This window comes from Podarcis bocagei (assembly GCF_964188305.1).
Source record: "Podarcis bocagei genome assembly, chromosome: 9".
Classification (NCBI taxonomy): Eukaryota; Metazoa; Chordata; class Lepidosauria; order Squamata; family Lacertidae; genus Podarcis; species Podarcis bocagei.
Window position 1 is genome coordinate 4490972 of NC_138134.1, and position 13853 is coordinate 4504824.

General features: G+C 40.3%; 1 protein-coding gene across 2 annotated transcripts in view; it reads right to left on the reverse strand.

Moving 5' to 3' along the window:
* RAB28 (RAB28, member RAS oncogene family) overlaps window positions 1–13151 on the reverse strand; it is a 56594-nt gene extending 43443 nt beyond the window's left edge. Inside the window, exons 1-2 of one of the 2 annotated variants that reach the window (XM_081207962.1) lie at window positions 12960–13151; window positions 3343–3439 (exon numbers count right to left, since the gene is read on the reverse strand). In XM_081207962.1, coding sequence (XP_081064088.1) covers window positions 3343–3439; window positions 12960–13034 — 172 coding nt within the window. In that variant the 5' untranslated portion in view covers window positions 13035–13151. The remainder of the gene's footprint in view (window positions 1–3342; window positions 3440–12959) is intronic. The other variant, XM_081207963.1, reaches the window with a different exon arrangement.
* Between the last annotated feature and the right edge of the window lie 702 nt (window positions 13152–13853).

The window sequence follows — 13853 nt, forward strand, 5'->3', positions numbered from 1 at the left end:
GCCTGCGGATTTTCCTCCTCTAAAAACTACGTGCGTGTTATGGTCGGGTGCGTGTTATAGAGCGAAAAATACGGTATGTTTTACACAATTGCATGATGTATATTTTTGGTCCTATAGCAAAAAAAAAACCCTTTAAAGTTTTCATATGTATTGAATATTAAAAATTCTTAAGAAATTTTGTTTTAACTTCAATTTTTTTGTACTTTACAGGAAATAATGTTCAATTGAAAGTGAAGCTGAGTTTATTAGGAACACAGGGCAGATAGCCAAACTCACTTGGTCTGAATTGATGCCACTAGCAGGATTCAACAGCAGCCTTCTAAAAGTATACTTGGGGCACTGGTTAACCTTACTTAAAGTTCTACACAGTAAAGATGGAACTGAAAACACGTCTGTCCTCCTTTTTTACTGAGGCCTTTTAAAAGCCTTTTCACAGTGAAACCCTGTTTACTGGCTTATACCCACAACCTTCCTGAAAGTATTTTGACTGTGACTCTTAAGGAGCTCTATCTGCAAAACTTCTGACTAACAGATGCACTATTTTAAGCATTGAAATCTGAACAGTGGTTACATCTAAATGACACACTAAACTGGATCATAAAATATAATGAACCAGGCCACTATTTGGAACATAATTCCCTCAAAGAGAATTGAATCAGTTTTAATTTTAAAAATATATCATTTTACAGTTAAACTATTCAACAATATTTGTGCTGGAAGATATGTACCACAAATCCAAAAACATTTATCCCAATGCAGAGACCCTTGCATACAGCAGTAGACTGAGTACGAGAAGGACCTTCCATACAAAACAGTTGGCTGACACCATCAGCTGTGGTAGCACTGGAATTGGGAGGGAAAAGAGGACCCTAGAATCAGACCTTCTTCCCTCCAAACCCCAAAATAAATGCCTGTCAAAGCTAACAAGAATAAAGGTACCAAATATGAGCTGCAATCAATATTCAGTCTTGAACAATTACCAAAGGTTCATGAAAAAGGAAGCAGAGTAAGCGTTTTTATTTAAAATACTTTCACTTTAAAGGGTCATCTTCAAAAATATTAACCCAAAAATATTAATCCCACAGCTCTCAAGAAACTGCAGTTTTGTTACCTGGCCCCTAATGAGTTCAATCACAGTTACTGTTTCTTTTTGAAATTGCTATTCTAGTTATTGCACTTTAAAAATAACAATGTTGCTATTCAAATAACAATTGCATTCATCTTTAAAAATGGATTTCTGTGGCATAAACATTTTGAGCACAAGAAGACTTATTATGGCTCTCCAACAAACATTACCACCGATAACTAAAAAGTTATGCCATCATGTACAAAGAGGAGCTTGTGAAAAAATCTGGAAAAATAACAATTTTATGTACTCCACCAAAAAGCAACTGAAATGTTCTTATAAACACAAATACAAGAAATATGCAGATGTTATAAAGAAAGTGGGTAATATTTTATTAGAATTGGCGAGAAAAATTATTGTAGGAGATAGAACTTTTTTTATGTACGCTACATAAAATACAGCAGCAAGAATACTCATTGCAAAGTATTGGAAGACACAAGATATACCCACTCTGGAAGAATGGCAGATGAAGCTGATGGACTATATGGAACTGGCAGAAATGACTGGTAGAATCCGAGACCAGGGAGAAGAGTCGGTGGAAGAAGATTGGAAGAAATTTAAAGACTATCTACAGAAATATTGTAAAATTAATGAATGTTAGAATGATGTTGGATAGAAATTAAGTGGTTTCCAGCTGTAATGCTTTAAGGGAATATGAAAAATGGGTTGTTAATAGGGAAAAATCTAATGTTACTATTTTAAGACTAAAGATTAGGATAAACAAAGAGGGTAAGGATTTGCTGAGCCAACAAATTGAACTGGAATACAAAAAAGGGAGGTATGAGGAGGTCCGCGAAACAAGCTAAGGAAAATAAGTAATAGAAAAATGGAGTGGTTTTTAATCATTTTCATTTTGTTTTTGTTTTTTGTTTTTCATTTTGTACTGTATTGTAATATCTTTAAAATATCTTAATAAATATCTTATTTTAAAAAAAGAAAAATTATTGTAGGAAAAGAAATTTTCCCAAGCATTCAATCCCCATTTAGAATTCAATAATGATTTAATATGTTACACAAGCTTAGCAGCTATTATTGGGGGGGGGGTGAGGGGGAGATAAGAAGAAATGTATTTCTGGCCCACATTCTGCTATTGAAAATATGATACATATTGTATGTACATCTAGAGAACCAAGTGGGAAACACAGGATTATTCTCTACATTCCTAAAAAATAAGCACCCATATTTGAGATTTAATATCACATGCAACAAATCAATGTAGTTTGAATGTTAGTTAATCTGGAAAAGTCCTGACAACTTTCCCAAATTTCTGCTGAAGTCTAGATTCTGAATTATTTTTCAGGACCTCTAAGATTGACACTTATTTAACAGAATTTTCAGAAAAGTTCATCTGAGGTTTAGCACACACAAAAATCCTGCTCACTGTTCAATTCAATATGCTTCGTATGTATTTCCCTGAAACATCCCAGAAATAATAAAAGTTCAATCTTGCAGCAACATTATCAATTCTCCCTGCAGTTTCATAGTGAAAATGCTCTCTCCAGCTTTGGTTTGTTAAGCACACCAGGGGAAAATGCCTTTAATGGAATATTTTTAAGCTTGCAAATTGAATTACATTAAAATGATAAACTCATTTTAGACCCCCAATTGTTTAGAAACAAACTTTAAGATTCTGTCAATCTTTTTTAATTACTTCTTTACGTTTTCCATGCAGTGTACTACAACTGGCATCTAAATAGTTTCTTTGCATCACGAAGTGAAACATCTTGAATGCTCAAACTGTATTTTTATGAGTGCCTGGGGACCCTGAATTTTAGTGGTCTATTAAATGCCAGCAATTTCATGCTGCCTTGCATAAGACAGCATTCACATATCACAGCCTAGCAATTCCATAGTTACAGTATATATGTATCCCCTCAACCTAAGTAAAAGTAGGGGATATTTTATCTAAAAATCATATTCATTTCAAAATAAGCATTTTTCCATTTCCAATTTACACATGGTGTATCTACTTTAAATCCTAGATTCAAGAACCTCATACAAACACATTCTTGGGAATCTAAATATTCACACACAACAAAACATAATGTAAATATAAAAAACAATCCTTCATCAGTAAGTATCCTGTATTAGTAACTGAAGCTGGTTCATACTTTTAGAACTTCAGAACTTTTTATGTACTTAAGAGTACAGTCCTTTTCTCAACACTTTACTGTTGGTCACACTTTTTCGTATTATGCATGTTAATCTCCTCTTACCTGGGAGTGTTATTCTTTTCAAAAAGAAGTCAAGTCCTATGGTTTGTTTGTACTGCTTCCCAAAAGCTTCTTGAGCAAAACGTGTGGCTAAGGATGTCTAAAAACAGAATCATATTAAGTTCACTTGATATCTCAGAAGACACAACTGAAGTAAAACATAATAAAATGAAAACTAGGCAAGTTTTAAATCAGAACATCCCAACTGTTGTTGTTTTTTTTTGGGGGGGGTGGTTCCAACAGATAGAAATTTCTCTTCTATAGTTTTAGAATTGGTATCCTAACACAAAACTGATGTCTAAAGTGAGAGAGCACAATAGAATAAAAGTGTACATACTATTCTACACACACGAAGCCTGGGCTGCTCTAGCAGAGAGCACAAGAATTTATCTTTACATCATAGGATCATAGGATGCTGCCTTATATCAAATCACACAATTTCTCCATCAAGCTCAGTATTATCTACAATGACTGGAAGTAGCTCTCCAAGGTTTCAAATAGGGATTGTTCCCAGCCCTTCCTGTAGATGCAGAGTTGAACCAGAGATCTTCTAAAAGTAAAGCATATGCTCTGCCACACTCCAGATCCTGCCTTAATTACTTAGCACTGTAACAAGCAAAGCACTTCAGAACGTTGTTTGTCTTCACAACAACACTGTCCAGGATTCAAAGACCACACAAATAGTTCATGTGCCCAAGGGGGCTTTGGACTTGTGTTTCCTTCCCTACATGGATGACTTTTGATGTTGATAGGCGTTGCAAAAACAGCTTGTCACATGGCCAAAAAGTATACAGTTCAAGTAAAAATGTTTTAAGAACATCTCACCAGGTTAGCACAAGCCGAAGAAGAGAACCAAAGCAAAGAGAAGGCAACCTGACTAAGACCACAGAACGAGTCCATGAAAGAACTGGGATGTGTATCTAGAATTCCTAAAAGCAAGTTTGAAATTCTATCCACTGGACTACTTTGCCTCTCACTTTCTGAGCACTAATCTACTTCTGCAGATGTTAATGTATGAGAGGCTATAGAGATATTCAAGTTATGAATAAATGCAAGAGTTTAGAGGATATGCCTAGAAAATAAAAAGCAATTTTCCTATTAATTTATGGGCCTCCTAGCAATAAAACAATGTAAGTTTAGTGGAATAGAATCCATTTCCTAAAAGATACACTTACTGATAATTGTGTTGTTGCTAAATTAAGCCCAATACATTTTCTAGAAAAAAGGGGGGAGGCAAAGGATTTTAGATTGTAAGCTGCAGACTGACTGAGAACAATAACCTACCTTACAGTGGTATCATAATTCATTTCAATGTTTATATATTTATTAATTAAAAATTATATTCACAATAAATTTATTTTGACATTTTGATTTGAAAAATATCTTCCAAACAGTATGAAAATATTTCAGTGTTTCAAAATTGCATTTTAAAACTTTATAGGAATAAAGTATATAAATTGTATGACATCAGAGAAAACTACAAAAATGAGAATGTCAGACATAATAAATAAATGGAAGAAATCACCAAAACTACCCTCATTTTGCAAACAGATTCCTACCTTAAAATATTCCTGTATTTTAATAAGAAATTGTATAGGAATATTTAATTTTTTCCAAATCAGAAAGGTTATATACAGTATCCTCCCATCCTTGATTTATGGGATACTGTAAATATTGACTTTATCACTGTGTGACACTCAATATTCCCTAAGAGGTTTCTAGAGGCATTAATGAACACACTCTTTGGGTTTACATCTGCCAATAAGTGCAAGAAGTTTTCAACAACTCAGCGAAGTTTTCTAGGACAACTTTCATGATCCCCACTTAATGCAAAAGAATTTAGAGCACAAAAATCAGGAGATGGGTGCCTTATTACCTTGCAATTGATAAATGTAAAGTGCTCTATACCAACAGCTCAGGGGGTTGTGGGGAGAGAAAGAGAAACCAATATGTAACATAGCCAAGTTTTAAAAAACAAAAAACAAAACACTGAGGAATTAAAAATGAATCCATTATATCTGATTTACGATCTTTGGTAATTTGCTTTCACTGGAATCTAAGTACTACAAATAAAGCCTCAAGAAGTACTCATAAACAAATAAACAAATCTCTTCTCGGCCTCAGGAGCCAAAATGATAAACCCTAAGGCCCCATTCTAGGCTCAGGTTGTTAAGAAGCATTGCTTATATGTCGAAACACCCAGAATAGTACCCAGAAAGCGAAGAGCTATAAGAGCTCTGGCGTGACGTGCTGCTAGTAATCTGTATTCAGCAGAAACAGCCAAGTTATTGGGTCTTCAGCACAGTTGTCAAACATGGGGGCCTTTTACAGTTTAAGACTCCCAAAGTAGCCCTCAGCATTCCTAGTTGATTTGCTGAAACTGAGGATTCTAAGTCTCAGAAAAAGAGAAGAAAGAGAGAGAACAACATACAACTGTTAAAATTCCTTCCATGTGAACTTCAGGTACATCTGTCTTAATCCTACAGCCTGTCCATTCCATTAGCTGTTATTAAAGGGGGTGATTAATCATCCTCTAACTAACCACTCTTTTGCTGTATCATGTATTTATACTCTCCAAACTTAACTTCCAGTAAATACTTTTCTTTGGTCTTTTCCTTGTGGTTTTCTTTGCATTCCACAGCAGCACTTCCTTCTCGTCTCCACAAGCCTAGTCTGGCTGACAAATCTACTAGCACCCTATATTCCATTTCCCTTCCTGCTAGAGTGGGTTCACCGGTCAAATGTTTTCAATTAAGGCTGCACTGAATTTTTGCCCTCTAATTTTTCAGAAGAAAATGAGAATTTACAGAAAGAAAAGTTTCTCACAAAAACATTTCTGCAAAATAACTTCTTCCTTTGTGCACTATTCGCTGGTGGGGTATAGCTGCTTCTTTCCACAGTTTGCCACTTCAGTGCCATTTTTTCAAACTATTGTTTCTCATTACAGCAAATCAGAATTGGAAATCATGATTTGAACAAGCATTCTGACTATCATGCATGTAAACCAAATTTGGTAACCTTCATTAACTACAGCCTAACCTGAATTGAGAAAGAGGTGCAGTTCAGACACAATAGAGTCACACAGCTAGACATGATTTGAGTGGGCATGCACCTAAGCATTCCACTACCACCCTGGTTTGCAATCCCAAATTGTAGGTGGTCCTTAAACTACAATTTCAGACATCAGGGAAACTCTGGTCTAAAAAAACCAGGAAGTCTCATTTGCAGCCGGCCACACAAGAGGAAAGGGAAGCACTCAAGTTTCTTCAAACCAAAGTTTGGTGAGAAGTCCAGTTACATTTGAACCAGGCCACACTGACACATACACATGAATCACAACTCTTGTAAGAATTGCAGAAAGAGTGTTGGGTGTGAATCTCAATCAATTTCAAAGCCCTTATCAACATGGGAGTTGCTAATGCGACCTACATTTCTTAAAAGCTAGGGTATGGTCACTTTCCATATAGGGATATCATAAGGATGAAAAAAACAAGCTGTAAAGTAATTTACTTTAAAATGCTTTTAAAAAATGTAAAATAATAAAGGCTTCCTTCAAAAGTAAGCGTCTCTACTCCATAATCAGGGATAAAAGTTTAGAAGAGTATAATTCTAAGCATACAGCGTACAATATTATAGTCAAGTGTATCATGTCATATAAGGCACTCATAACCATTATATGGTAATTCTCAATACAATGTGAACAGACATGGTCAGAAACTGTAAAAACTCTACAAGCAACTGTGCCACACAATCCAAGAAACGTACTTCAGTGCTCCCAAAAACCAGTAATGAACCCCTAACCTGCTGTATCTTCTGCTTGTTATTGCTCCATTGATATCAAACTGAGTGCTCCTGTTTCTGGACAGAGGGCATGGCTCTTCTCCACTAGAGTTGAAGGCTGGGGTAAATGTGGCCTTCTAGATGATGGTGGACTACAACTCCTGGCCACTCACCATGAAGCTGTTCTTATCGGAAAAGCCACAGGTTTCCCACACTAATATAGTTCATTGCTTCACATGTGTATGGTCCCAGATTCAGTTCCCAGCATCTTTAATTAAAGGATATGAGGTATCAGAAAACAGAAAGGCCTGTGGAGAACTACCATCAGCAGGGATAAACAGGCAGTTGCTCTAATTCTGTACAAAATAACTAAGGGATGAGGCAGGGAGTGGCCAGGATTAGTCTTTTCAGTTGTGGTACCCCATCTTTGAAACACTCTCCCTATGTAAGCTTGCCTAAGCAACTTTTGAAATCTCGGTGTCAAGCGTGAAGACCTTTTCAATGTCTGCAGGTAGCTCCAGTTTTGTAAACTTTGCAGCTTTGGTTTTAATGTTGTGATAGGTTTTCCCTACTGCTGATTTACCATTAAGCTTTTGTTTGGTGTTTTTTGATCTACTATAAGTTACCCTGGGAGATCTTCAGAACTGAAGGGAGAGGTACTAAATATGTAAAATAAATACATTCTTTAGATTCAAGAAGCATTCAGCCAGTCACTGTTGGAAACAAAATACTGGACTAAGCGGATAGTCTGATCCAGCAAAGCAATTCTTCTCAACAACATCATCATCATCGTATTTATTACCCACCCTTCACATTAAGATCCCAGGGCAGCTTACAGCTAGAAAAAATAATACAATATAATGAAAACAAATCCACCCCCAAATACCATGCAATACATATAAATTAAAACAGATTATATAGGAGGGGCACTAATAACAACAGTTCAATTATCAAAGACCAAGAAGAAGAGGTGTGTCCTTGGCAAAGTGACTCTTGGCGCACCTCCACCTATATCAGTTCATCCCCTGAGCAGCAAGTTGCTATTTAACTTCCCACAATGTCCCAGAATAATGCTGCACCAGAAGCACTGCGGGAAATTAAAATGGAAGGTACCCAGACCAAACTGCCTAGCACTAATCAGAGACCCAGGGTAAGAGACAGGGCCATGGCCTGAGGATGCTATGTCATGAAGCTGGACCTGAATGTAAAGGTAAAGGGACCCCTGACCATTAGGTCCAGTAGTGACTGACTCTGGGGTTTTATTGGCTGAGGGAGCCAGTGTACAGCTTCCAGGTCATGTGGCCAGCATGACTAAGCCGCTTCTAGCGAACCAGAGCAGTGCACGGAAACGCCGTTTACCTTCCCGCTGGAGCGGTACCTATTTATCTACTTGCACTTTGACGTGCTTTCGAACTGCCAGGTTGGCAGGAGCACGGAACGAGCAATGGGAGCTCACCCCGTCGCAGGGATTCAAACTGCCGACCTTCTGATCAGCAAGCCCTAGGCTCTGTGGTTTAACCCACAGCGCCACCCGTGTCCCATGGACCTGAATGTACATGCTTCTAAATGTACACTCTTGAACACTAAAGCATGATACAAGTAGTGCCTGCTATTTCTAGCACTACAGCCACACATTTTGAACTATTTTGGCTGTCTGTAAATGTGAAAGAGCAGCCGGAGACTTTTAGAAAACAATCTTAACTATCCTTATAATTACTCTATGATTTTTTTATGATGGCTTGGATGGTACATACTTCAGAGCTACGTGAAGAGGCCAGAAACAATTTTAAACCAGGCTTGTAATACAAGTTAGAGAGGGCAAGCTGGCAGCTTATAGGAGGAATAAGCTGAAACTGCAGCCCTGCACTAGGGCAAGGTACATAAGAGACTATCTTGGCTGTGAGGCCAGGAAGACCTGATCCTTGCCTTGCTGGCCTTTTTCCACCTGGCCTGGGAGGGCAGGACTGGACTGACTCCAGATGCAAAAGCTGTGGCTGCTGAACAGATTCTTGGGTTGGAGTGTTGTTGAGGGGATTTTGTGGAGAGTGGGGTTGTTGCTGTTATTGATATTAATTTTTTGCATCTTTATTTAGACCTTATTCTGATTTATATGGAAATTGTTCAATTCGGTTGTGCACTTTTTGGTGTTTAATTTATTGTTAATGACTATTTTTGCCATGTTTGTAATATGTAATTTTATATTTTGTAAAATTATATTCTGTAATTTCTATACGGTTTTAACTTTAGAAAGGTGATTGATTGATTTAAGTTGCTCTCTGTGAATCTGACACAGTATCAGCAAATTTACATTCTGCTATAGAGTCCGATTCCTCCACTATGCTCAGGGCTGGCCCAAGACATTTTGAAACCTGAGGCAAACCACAAAATGCCCCCACCACCACCACCACAGGGAAGGACGGATGCATGAAGATCTACAACAGGAAAAAACAGGGTGGTGGAATCAAATCAACCTTACCTGATGGTTGAAGTGGGAATCAAAGGCTGTTGTGGTGAGGAAAAGGGGCTCACTCTGAAACATGCTGGGTGGCTGCAGAGCCTAGGAGACCCCAACATTTCCCCCCAAGGGGTGGGAGGAGACCAGCAGCACCTCCTATTCACCAAGAGGCTACTGCGGAGGCAGAACTTGGGGATGGGATGACAGCTCCAGGTCGCAGATCCAGTTTCCAAGCAGCAGGTCTAGCCATTGCTGTAGGCCAGATCTGCTGCCCCTGTGGATCCTGCCACCTAAGGCAGTTGCCTCACCTTGCCTCATGGGTGGGCCAGACCTGACGATGCTCTACTTGCATATATGACTCCACTGCTCTCTTATCCTAAGAACAACTAAACCCTTTCCCCTCATCATTCACCAGTGGGCACGGGGCACACTCCTTATGCTAGGCTATATCATTTTTATTAGAACAGAACTTTATTCCTCCTCATCTTAAATGAATGCTACTGAAAAGTAAATGGATGCAATATTGGTAATAGACCTAGTTCTCAATGATGTGCCCGGGCTATTCCACTTCAGACTGCAGGTGCGGAGACCTGCATCGCTGGATGCTCTTGCATAGTATGGGGGGGATCCCTTTACCCTACACTACTCACCATGATTTCCCACTCAAGTCCAGTTCAAAATACATTCTAGTGCCCTTGGAAGGCTACCTAGGCTCATTTTTACTTTTAATCAAGTTAGGGACTTAAAAAAAACATTAATCTCCATTTCGGGACCTTTTGTGAATTTAACAGCTTTGTTGGCCCCTTCCCAGCTTTACTATAATAAAGCTTTATTGAAAACACTCAAGGGGAGCAGCAGAGGCCAACATACCAGCTCCAATACCACCACCACCCAAATTGTGCTCTTCTGCTTGTGGGGGCGGGGTCGCCTCCTCACCTGTTTCAGAATCCTGAAATACCAGGGTTATTTGGAGAGCCAGTGTGGCATAATAGTTAGGACTATGACCTGGGACACCATGGTGTGAATCCCCACTCAGCCATGAAGCTCACTGGATGATCTTGGGCCAGTTACCATCTCTTAGTCCAGTGGTTCTCAAAGGGTATGGCAGGAGAGGATGGCGTGTGGCGGGAAGATTCAAGGACAAAGAAACATTTAAACATTTTCATGTAATACAGTACAGTACAGTTCAGTACAATACAGGGGGGAATGGATATATTTTTTAAAATGAGAGGAGGAGCATCAAGTGATACTGAGAACTATCTCATCCTATAACTGAGATTACCTTGCAAAAGCAAGCTCATACATCACGTTGAGGTTGTATACATACTTAAGGTACATATTTATATTTAAGGCTTGTTTATAATTCTATTGTGGAAATAATTCATGTTCTTATGTAGCTGTGTTGCTTTATAATTTCTGGATGTCCCATGATAATATTATAAAGTAGTTGTGTACAAGCAGTGCTAGTTGGTCTTTCTTCTGTTTTCCAATGTTTTTCTCATCTATAAAAAAATTGGGTGTGGCACAAGCAATTTTTTTATGCAAGTGTGGCCTCCGAGAAAAAGAACTGAGAACCACTCTCTTAGCCTAACCTCCCTCAAAGAGTTCTTGTGAGGATGAAATGGGGGGAAACTATGTACCCCTCCTTGAGCTCCTTGGAAGGTAAAGCTGTTCTATAAATTTAATAAATAAATAAAATAGAAACCCTAGAAAGTTTCAGTGTCTTTTTTTCTAACAATCTAAAACCTGTAATCATCATATGACAGCCCAATCCTATTTTTGAAATGACCCTATTTTTAAATAGTAATAATAACAATAACAATAAGTCCCACTGTGTTCAGTGGAGTGTTCTTCTTCCAAACAAAGGAGCCCTGAGCTGCAAATTACAAAAGTGAATACAGTGGTACCTCGGGTTAAGAACTTAATTCGTTCTGGAGGTCCGTTCTTAACCTGAAACTGTTCTTAACCTGAGGTACCACTTTAGCTAATGGGGCCTCACACTGCCGCTGCGCTTCCGCTGCACAATTTCTGTTCTCATCCTGAAGCAAAGTTCTTAACCCAAGGTACTATTTCTGGGTTAGCAGAGACTGTAACCTGAAGTGTCTGTAACCTGAGGTACCACTGTACTCTCATGAGCAAGGCTAGATTTAGGTTTGATGAGGCCCTAAGCTACTGAAGGTAATGGGGCCCTTTATATGTCCAGCTGTCTTTTGTAAACAACAAATTGTTGCTGTTTTTTGTGTTGAATATATGCTATATGGTTATTTATGGACCTAATAGGTATCTAAAGCCATTTGCACATAACAAAATATGTATTTTATCAAAGTATTTTTTGAACTGAAATACAATTAAGAAGTATATTAATAGTGAAACAATGTTGCTGTATGTAGGTTTTATTTGTTTTTTATCTTATATTTCGGAAATGTACATCCAGGTTTTTTTCCTTTAAATTTTTTGGGGGGCCCAAGAGAGTGAGGCCCAAAGCTATAGCTTGTTTAGCTTATACGTAAATCCAGCACTGCTCACAGGGATTTTTTTTTGCAAGGAGGTGCTTCTTTAGTCAGTTGAGCTCCCATCTGCTTTAAGGAGCCCTGGCAGGTATCAGATCTGCCCCTATCATGGATCCTTGTGTGGGGAGGGGTGTTCTTATTTATTTACTTTATTCTTTACGCAGGCAAGATTAAATGTTCTCCTGTTAGCATTTTGGATGGGCCGACATAAATGAATTCCTAAGACAGATATTGAGTCTGTGGTTGCAACTTGGTGTCAATAGAGGATACAACTCATGTGCTCCTGGGGTGCCTTTTCTATAATGATCTTAGAAACAATTATATTCACCTGCTGATCCAGAGAAGTACATATCTTTCAAAACATCCCAATTCCTTGTTAAGGCTCTACAGATCCGTGCTACAAAAATTAAGAATGGTATGGGATTTTTTTAAAAGGTTAAGGAGTAGAAATGCAAGTCACTATTATTGTTATAATTACCATCGCTTTAATGTGCATATTGGCTGTTTGCTAAAACAAAATAAACTATTTGCTTTCTTAATTACATTGGGGGGGCGGTAGCATCACCCCCCCAACACAGACGATGTAACTAAATAAATAAGAAAACACGTCTTGATGCTTTAAAGCGTTTCAGCCAGCCCCCCCCCCCGGTGCGTCTGGTCCCTGTCATCTCTCTACAACAACCCTGCGAGGTAGGCCGGCGCTATGAAAGGGCGAGGGGCTGGCAAGGATCCCTCGCGAGACCCCAGACCCACCAGCCCGGCTCCGGCCTCGGGGGGGGGGGGTCTCGCGGGGCGGGAGGCGCTTGGGGAGCGCGGTCCTCCCGCCCGCAATGACGGGCGACGGCGAGTCTCGCTCCCTCGGGGGGCTGACTGACCTTGCCGGAGGTGCCGTCGCCCAGCACCACGAACTTGAGCTGCCGCTCGGGGCTCTCCTCCTCCGAGTCCGACATGGCAGGGCGCCTTCACTCGCTGAGGGGCGAAGCCGCCGCCGCCGCCGCCATCTTCGGCCCCCTCAGCGCTTTCCGTTAACGCCGACGCTGGGCGAGACCACCTGGCAGGAGAAGGGGGGGGAGCCGGCGACGGACACGGCCGCGGAGAGGCCACCGCGCGGGAGAAGGCGCAGAAACGGGAGTTAAGCGGCGCCGAGGGACGCAGAGAAGAGGGAACCGCGAGCTGCCGCCGCCGCCTGAGAGCACGGACTGGAGAGCCTCCCCCCCCTCTAAAGGAATGGTTCGCTCCGGAGCCCTGGAATGGGCAGCCTTGGGCTTCGTAACAAGGCCGGCGCGGTCACTAAGGGCCCGCGGAGGGTGAAAGGTGACAGGAGGGCGGGGGAAGAGGAAGGCGGAGTCCCGGTACCTGAGGGAGTGGGCGGGGCGTCGGAAGCGTCCGCCAATGACAGGGGAGCACGAGGGAGGGAGATTTGGGCATGCGCGTTGCTTTGCCTGCAGTTTCCAAAATTGAAAACCCATGGTTTGACGCACACAGCCGGCTTATAAAAACCATGGTTTGACACCCTCCCGCTTATAAAATTATGCATGACATGGAGAAAGTGGGCAGAGAAAAGATTTTCTCTCATTCTCATGACACCGAGAATGGAAGCTGGAAGATTCAGGGCAAGGCAAAAGAAAGCACTTCACGCGGTTAGCCTGTGGAACTCACTCCCACAGGAGGCAGTAACGGCTGCCAACCTGGACGTCTTTGAAAGAGGGTTGGACAAATCCATGGAGGAGATGGCAATGACTGTGCTCTGCTTCCACAGTTGGGAGACA